We start from the raw sequence: 8,687 nt of genomic DNA on the forward strand, positions 1-8,687 counted from the left end.
AGCTATGACTAATGGATTGTGGGCATTGCTCTGAAGCGATAAAAAGAAAACTCATCGTGGAAGCGCGACTCGAGTATCAATACATCTATGTATACTCAGTAGTATCAAATTTTCGAGTATATGATGTGTATTAATTTTTTATAAGCTCAATTTTGGTGCACATTATCTTAAAAAATATATTATAAAATATAGATCACTTTAGTATTTATTTTTATTATTTATTTATTTATATTTATCCAATAATATATTTTTTATGTGCACTAATGATCTAAGTTTATATGCAGTCCCTGTTTTTTTAATAAAGACAAAAAAGCCTTGATGTGGAGATAAGATTTAAAACAGTGGACCGGATAACCATGAAACTGAACTTGCCACATAATGCACACGTCACCAAGGAAACCATTTGATCGAGTCATCGCGCAATGCCGCTAGTTACGTACTTGGCGCCATTTATAGTTTATAGATCCAGTGATCCAAAAGAATCTGACAAAGAATTTGTATGCGAGCTTCTCGTATAAAACAGACCAGAGCCCAGAGCGGAAGGGACTTTTCCCCTGTCAGCAATCTCGTCTTGTTCGGAGTTCAGAATTCTGATAGTCAACAGTCGGAGTTAGAGATATGGACAGTCCTGGGAGCGAAAGATCCAGCCCGGAAGCCAAATTGGGGATGAGAGTTGAAGATCTTTGGGACACTCAAGAGCCTCAGCTAAGTCCATCTGAGAAGCTTAACTCCTGCTTCGAAAGCATACTTGTCTCTTCTTTTCCTCCTTCCCTGGGTAGCTCTTCTCCTCTTACTTCCGATCGTTCAGCTTTTTTATTCTCTTCTTCTTTTTTTAGGTGAAGGATTTTTATGCCCTGGTATCTAATGACGAATTATGCTAGTTTTTTTGCTTCAGATAATGATATGCTTGTTGTGATTGACGATTCTAAGTAGGATGTGTCTATCTGGAGCTGTAATGTCACATAAATATCATGTTGATTATGACCATTGCCACTAAAACTTCAAGAATCCAAATGTTTGGATTAGTAAATAAAAAATTACTGATATATTCCTATTTGATTGTCAATGCGTATGCTGCACACAGATGGTAGGCAGATTATTTAGCATCAGATCTCTCGTGTGAGTGAGATCGCCATATTATTTAGCATGACAAAATCTTTACATTTGCCTCTTTGAAGCGTCAATTTTATCTACTTTCTTGACATTCCATATTGGTTCTTTCTACAGAACATTAAAGTGAAATCCAAATCTGGGGAGGGTTAAGATAGTTTCTTTGGTGGTGTCAGTGTACTTTCTATTAAAATATAGGGTTCTCATTTGATTAGGAATAGAGTAATCTAGTTTGATTAGGATTAATAATTAGAATTTGACCAGGACTTTAAATTGGAGTTTAATTAAACCTGATCTGATTTTCAGCGAATTAACATGTTACAAAGCTCGGTTATGAGTTGTATGTGAGATGACGCAGATCTCTATGTTATAGTTCGAGTTTCCATTTTTTGGCTATCAATTTTCCATCTGTAACAGTCTTCCCTCTGATTTATTACCACCCTCAAAAATCTCTCTCAAGGTTTTCAGTCTCTAAATTTTTTAATTTTCTTATATTCATGTGGCCTCTTCCTTATGTGATCACATGGGGATGGAAAAAAAAAAGTTGGAATCACCAGGATTGGAGGCAGACATGCTCGATGGTGTTAGAATGATGTAGAATATGTAATCAAGACCCATAGTTGAGGCTAGCAAATGTGTCATTTCAGCTGCAACAGCAGTTTCTCTGATTCACCACTTGGAGGAGCTGCCTGTCCTCCTTACCAGCTGTCACCAATGTCACCAAGTCTGAGTTTTTCAAGAACAAGCTTTTATTTGCTTCCTCTTGGTTTTGGCTTCTGATTTATCCTTTATGCTACTATGATTTAGTACTTGTCATCAACAATCTGATGATTGTGCCTTCTTCCCGGAGTCACTAAACCAGCTCTGTTATGTGATTCCGTAGGATCTTCCAGTGTTTGGGTTTTCTAGCATCCCTCTAGTTTGTGTTTGCTTCCAGCAGTGAAGCAAACCATGATAACAGATTCAAAGAAAGAATAGAAAATCTGCTGCCAAGATTGACTTCTTTGTCCGATACAGGCACTCTCATCCATGCTGTCATTCTGCCTCTGAGATTGATATCATTCTGAGGCCAGTTTTATCTAAACCTCCTCCTGCTCTCACTCATTACATCTGGTCTCATTGGCTTTGGCTCCTTTCTTAGCATTTACCTCTGTTAGTCGACTTCTTTCTCTTTCCCTTTTCTGTTGAAACAATGGTGAAAGATCCTCTTTGGAGTTCTGGTTTCTGGACAAGTTGGTTATATTTTTGTTCCAATGATCGCTAGTGGATTGATGTTGGGACCTGACCGACCAGTAATTCTGCACATGACATTCCACAGTTACAGAAGCTCTGAATGGGTGAATATGGAGTTGGTAGCTACTGCATTTTCACTTCTGAAGGGTGTAGTTGCCATATCAATGTCGTTGAGGCATGAACGAGTGTCAATCTAGCTCTTATATTTGGTGGATTCCTCAGGAAGGAGGGAATAAAGAGCAAAGATATTATGTCTAAAATTGTGATTGCATTAGAAAAGCAAGCATGTCCAAATTGCGAAGTGCTGGTTGTGGTTAACCCAGCAAACACTAATGCCTTGATCCTGAAGGAGTTTGTTCTATCCATCTGTGAGAGGAATACTGCTTGCTGAACAAGTCTGGTCACAGAGTTTGATATACTAGATGTTTGGATGGTAGAATCAGACCAGAAAAGAGACTTGGATTTTCGGAATTGAGTTTTGAGGGAGGAAAACAGGTGGAAACTGAATCTGAAGCATCTGTTCTATTTGTCTGCTTGATGAAGCTGTTGAGATCAGGAGGTCCTTCTTGTTATCTGCTTGTTGGTTTAATTTTGCCCCAGAAAGTTGCCATTTATCCCAGCTATTTGCATCAGATTGATTTTGTGGTATCAATGTTATGGCTGTATTGGCAGATATGATTAGAGTTTATTTAGTTTGCTTTGTGTTCTAGGAAAGTCGTTTTTTAAAAAAAGTCATTTCTTAGGGTTGAAGGGACTTCAGGAACATGGATGCAATTTTTTATATTGTTTAAACTATAAATAGGGAAAAAAGGGTGTGAAAATCCCATTGTCTCTCATCTTTTCTTCCTAAAAATTTCAATATGGTATCAAAGAAAGGTCTATGAGTTTGACCTCATTATCTATAAAGACAATGTATTTTTTTCTTAAATCTCATCCCATTGGATTTTTAATTTTTGTTCTTCTTCTGTTTGATGTTCATATACTCTTAAAATTATCTCTTTTTCATCTTGATGAACCTGATCACTGCTTATTTTCTTTCTTTGTTTCATAGTAAAACAGTTTTTTCTACTCTGTATTTCATTAGCTTTACATCCTCATTTGTCCTCGTTTCTACCTCTGCATCTTGAGCACCAATGACTTTGCAGAGTTTTTTTTCTTGCTTCTTCTGATTTGATCATCTCCCAATTATTTTTTTTCTGGCCACTCTCTCAAATTATGTTTTGTTAATTTTGGAAAATCAAATTCTCCTTTTCCCTCCGTGTCTTCTCTGAATTTCCGAACAGGCACAGGCCTCTGATTCTCATTGACTCTTTGGCAAAGCGTTGAAAGTGTCTCTGAGATGGAGTGGAACCAAGATCTTCCAAATCCTCATTGATGCACGCTGTCGGAAAATTTGGCAGGAGTGGGCATCTTGAAATCTTCCCTCTTATGTTTATTGGAGGACTCTTAAAGCGGAATGTTTTTCTCCAAAGCCCGTTCTTGTTTGAATCCATGAATGCATTGGTGTATGTTTTTTTTTGGATTCTGGTTTGCTGAGAGCCCACCAAATTTTCTGAAAGAGATTTGACTAACATGCTCAGCCTTGGGTAACTATACCTATTAGGTTTGGTGTCATTGGTAGGATTCTTTAATTCTTTGTCTTAATTTCGTAAGAAGGCTATAAGTGAGTTGTGTTGGATGCAATTTAATCAGGTGCAGAAAGTTGGGTGTTATTGATGGCTCCATCCCACAGAACTTACTATCAGCACCAATAAATTTGAACTCGTTTGTGAGCTCGGCTGCTCCAGTAGGACTTTCAGCTACAGGTCAAGCCATATTTGATACTTTGTTTTCTAATTGACGATGTGCAATGAAGTCAACAGTCTGTTTTCTTTTCTTGGACTTCAAGACCAACCATGGCCAAACCAACCACTGATTTAGACAAGTAGCTTGATAGCTTCATCCAAATTTTCTGTGGAATGGGATGGACACATCATATTATGACTCTGCATTATTTTGTTTTTGGAAGCCTTTTTCAAGGAGGTTGCTGGCTCCTTACTGGTTTCAGGAGTTTGAACAAGGCCAGAGCTAAAAGTAAAACAGATGGGGACAGAAGTTTGAACGGAATGTTCCTGCTTCTTCCAAGTAAAGTTTCACCTTACTTCTACTTTCAGTTGCTGCTCCAATTTTGGAGCGTTGCTCCTTTATGATGCCAATGGAATGTCTTCCACTGCAAGGCAGCATTTTATAATGAAAATACAAGAAAGCCAAAAATATATATGCTGTTTTCTCCATGAAGAGTGATGTCTCTGTTGCATTTTTTCCCAATCTTGTGTGTTGGAACTTCTGGTTAGTTTCATACCGATTTAGCTGGTCTCTTCTTATAGCTTAGTTTTGTGATCAACTTGTCAATTTTATGGTCTGACGTAGTGGTCAAGTTTGTGATCTACTTTTTTATGCTAGGTTTTGATTGTTGTAGTCCCTTATTACTGTGAAATTTGGAGTAATCATGTGTCACACTTTTGTCAATAATGATCCCTTGTAAATTTGTTGTGTTGATTGAAAATTTTATTCTTTCTCCTTTGCTATCTCAAGATTGTGTGGACTCTCTCTTACTTTTATAGACCAATTCCTTATATTTTTATTTTGGAACTCTTATTTCTATTCGGACTATACCTTGCTTGTGTGATCCGAATTTTATGGTGAGAAAGTTTCTCTCATGCTTCGGGAATTGCTTGTATAAATCCTTTTGTTTGAGTTCATTGGATTGGCATTCTTCTTCTGCTTTAAATAGTTGTTGTTAGTGCCCTCTATGGGGTTTTTCTTTTGCCATCCTAGAGTGATTAGCTTTTCTTGTTTAATAATTATTATTTCTATTTTTTATTTAAAATCCTTTATTTCAGTTTCGAATTTTCTTATCTGTGTCTCCCATATTTGCTTTACCCTTTTCTTGGACTTTACCCTCTTGTTAGGTTTGTGAGAGTCTGAGTCAGTTTTCGTCTTTAATTTTACAACACCACAAGATGGTATGTTATTATGGGGAGATGGAGGAAGATGATTGTTGTATTTTTTATTTTATTTTCAATGTTCAAGTTGGAACCATTTGCATATACTCCCTAGCGTACAGGGAGTAAGAGAAGGATATACATGTGCTCAGTGCAAGCTCAAAAGCCGAAGATTATAGAAGCCACATATTTTGAAGATTTTTGAAGCTTACGAGACAACAAATTTTTTCCACTTTCTTTTTTAGGATTAAAATGGGAATTGAGAGACAAGTTTTGTAACAAAATTAAGCTATATGCTCTAGCTCGAGTGAGTGTTGGAAGGTATAATTATAGTTTATTTATTTTCTAGAAAAATTATTTTCTCTAGAAAGTCCTTTCCTAGGGTTTAAGGGACTCCAGGGATGTGGATGTAATTTTAAATTATGAATGGGGGGGGGGGGGGGGGGGGGGAGTCTGAAACCCTAATCTCTGCCATCTTTTATTCCTACAAATTTCAAGAGGCTGTTGCCATCATTCACTGTCAATTTCGCTGTTAGTTTGTCCTGGTCTAGTGTCATGTGAATTTTCTTTGCCTTCACTTGCTATCAAAAGACAAAAAGGTTTGTCTGTGTTGCATTTTGCTGCCATCAGCCACTTCTCTTCATTGCTGCCCATTCACTAGTTTACCATGTATATTTTCTAAAGAAGACACTAGTGATCCAATAATCTGTACCTGTTCTTAGTTTGGTGCTGCCCCATGTCCGAGCAGCTGTACTCATCCACTTATTTCATCTTGCATTCGTTCCTGAATGCCTTCAGTTTTGATGATTCTTATTTAAACTCATGACCTTTACTTTTGGTCCATCTTGAATTTGGGGGGATGTTAAAAGTATGGTATTCAAATTTGTTTAGGATCAGAGTAGTCTAGGTTGATTACTGTTAGTTAGAATTATCCCATAATTGCAAATTGGGGTTTATTTAATCCCACGTATGTAATGAAAAGTTAATCTAATTTTATAAAAATTAACACTTCCCACATTTGTGCACAGGCTTCTTGTTTTGTTCCTCATTGTTAACTTCTATTTGAGCATTGTGATTGATAAGATCTTACAGAAGCATGAAATTGGTGTTTTTCTCTTGATAACCTGTTTCCAGGGGTGGAGATAGATTCAGATTCAAGTCTAGCTGAGGCTGTCCAGCTATTATCAGAGCATAATATTCTAAGTGCACCTGTGAGGAATGTGGCAGCACCAGAAGATGCTACTTGGATTGACAGATACATTGGAATTGTAGAGTTTGCAGGAATTGCTGTTTGGCTTTTGCATCAGGTTTCTCTCTCTCTCTCTCTCTCTCTCTCAGGACATGTTTATGTTTTGTTGCAGCAAAAAGTAGTTGATAAGCCCACCCATCTCATTGATGTTGAAACATTACAACATGTATTCGCTTGTGATTTTATGTAAAATCGCATAGCTTTCACATTTCACTTGTGCAAACTATTTTTTCCTTTAGTTACCAATATCAAAACATATCTTTCAGAAGTGCACAATAAAAGAAAGCATCTTTGTACCACTCAGTTAATAGGCCAAAAGATAGAAGCGAGGTTATATTCATTGAGTATTTCTTTCTTCTTTTATTTGATTGAAGAAATATAACTTCCATTTTTCTCCATTGGCAGTCTGAAGTTGCAATCTCAACAGGTGGAAACTTTTTTGAAGCTTTGACATCTTCCGACTTGTACAAAAACACAAAGGTCCAATTATAGTTATCTGATTTTTATCTGATTTCTGTTACTATTCATAGACCTCCTGATTTTGACTTATTCCAAGATATATGACACAGGTAAGAGATATCTCAGGATCATTTCGGTGGGCCCCATTTCTTGCCCTGCAAAATTCTGATACCTTTTTGACCATGCTCTTGATTTTGTCCAAGTATAGAATGAAGAGCCTTCCTGTAGTTGATTTGGGTGAAAGGAAGATTGATAATGTCGTCACACAATCTGCTGTTGTTCACATGCTTGCGGAATGTGTTGGACTTCCTTGGTTTGAAAACTGGGGCATGAAGGAATTATTTGAACTTGGTCTTCCTATTATGAAGCCCAAGCAACTAGTCAAGGTGCTTAACTGCTTTTATGTTTCAGCTTACTTTAGTCATATTTCACTGGAGAAGTTTGAGAAAGAAGTCTTTACCTTAAGTTTGAGATCTATCAAATGAAAACCAAGTTTCATTTTTTTTTATTCTCACTTATTTCTCAAATCAATCTGTAACTTCCCGACAGTCTTGCATGAATTCATTCGTTAACCATTATGTTGGAAAGACTGTTATACCAAGTACTGTGAACATAAAGACTACAGGCATGGGCTACATAAAAACAGCTTAATTGTGAGCCAGACCCGTCAACGAAGATCCTACCAGTGATTATAGGGACATGCTTTTTCAAACTAATTCTTAACATGTTTGCCTCTTGTACTATGTAATCAACTAATACTGTACAGATTCTGTTCCCTTCTGTGGGTGGAAAAGAAGTTGCATAATGATTCGTGCCTTCTTGTGTTTCAGGTGAATGAGGATGAGCCTGTTTTGCAAGCCTTTAAACTCATGCAGAAAAGAGGGATTGGTGGACTTCCTGTGGTTGATGCCAGGGATGAGAAGCCTATGGGTAATATAAGCATTAGAGATGTCCGTTTCCTCCTGATAGCTCCAGAAATTTATAAAGACTACAGGTACTTTTTATACCTGTCTTCCTCTTTTTCGATTATTTTATCCTTGTCGTACCAAAACAATTCCTGGTTTATGAGATGGCTAGAATTCTTCATTGCATATGGATAAAATGGGAAACGGTTATAGTTTAGGTAAGTGAGTGGCTTGATTTTGTTTGCAGATCTATCACCACGAAGAACTTCCTCTCTGTAGTTAGAAACTACTTAATGAAGCATGAAGCGTCTTCACCGATGTTACTTGGTACCATCACATGCCAGAGGACTGATACACTTAAAGACGTAATTCTCAGGCTTGATTCTGAAAAAATACAGCGCATATACGTGGTTGATGAGGGAGGAAAACTGGAAGGGGTAATTACCCTCCGAGACATCATCTCTAAGCTAGTACATGAGCCTCGCCGGTACTTTGGGGATTTCTTTGATGGTGTTGTTCCTCTTCCCCCAAACAGTAGCGTTTGAGCCCTTGCCAGTTACCTTTGTCTGAGCGCCAATGCTTTTCTTCTCATAGATTTGTGTTTAGCCCATGTAAAGTCGAACCTTTCCTAATATGTCTTGTGAGTTTCCAACTAAGTGTTTCACCAACTGCACTTGACGAATTTTTGTCTAATGTTGTTGCTTAGGCATTCAGATGTCTATCAGCTTCACATTTCCAGAGAATTTT

General features: G+C 37.4%; 1 protein-coding gene across 1 annotated transcript; it reads left to right on the plus strand.

Annotated features, from left to right (window-relative positions):
• The first annotated feature begins 464 nt into the window (after positions 1-464).
• Positions 465-8,613, plus strand: LOC137962274 (SNF1-related protein kinase regulatory subunit gamma-1). Its single transcript, XM_068809053.1, has 6 exons — positions 465-775; positions 6,462-6,634; positions 6,982-7,056; positions 7,146-7,421; positions 7,866-8,029; positions 8,188-8,613. The coding sequence occupies exons 1-6, from the start codon at positions 619-621 to the stop codon at positions 8,483-8,485; spliced, it is 1,143 nt and encodes a 380-aa protein (XP_068665154.1). The 5' UTR covers positions 465-618; the 3' UTR covers positions 8,486-8,613.
• Positions 8,614-8,687: the final 74 nt, after the last annotated feature.

The sequence above is a fragment of the Aristolochia californica genome, unplaced genomic scaffold, assembly GCF_029961685.1.
Source record: "Aristolochia californica isolate CCGP_79_NKW_82.1479 unplaced genomic scaffold, dmAriCali1.0.hap1 SCAF_1, whole genome shotgun sequence".
NCBI classification, from domain to species: Eukaryota; Viridiplantae; Streptophyta; class Magnoliopsida; order Piperales; family Aristolochiaceae; genus Aristolochia; species Aristolochia californica.

Excerpts from the sequence above, each read along its gene's own strand:
- LOC137962274 (XM_068809053.1), top strand. The coding sequence starts at position 619 with ATGGACAGTCCTGGGAGCGAAAGATCCAGCCCGGAAGCCAAATTGGGG. Across the intron at positions 776-6,461 it reads TTCTTTTCCTCCTTCCCTGG|GGGTGGAGATAGATTCAGAT; the intron begins GTAGCTCTTCTC and ends ACCTGTTTCCAG. Across the intron at positions 6,635-6,981 it reads CTGTTTGGCTTTTGCATCAG|TCTGAAGTTGCAATCTCAAC; the intron begins GTTTCTCTCTCT and ends CTCCATTGGCAG.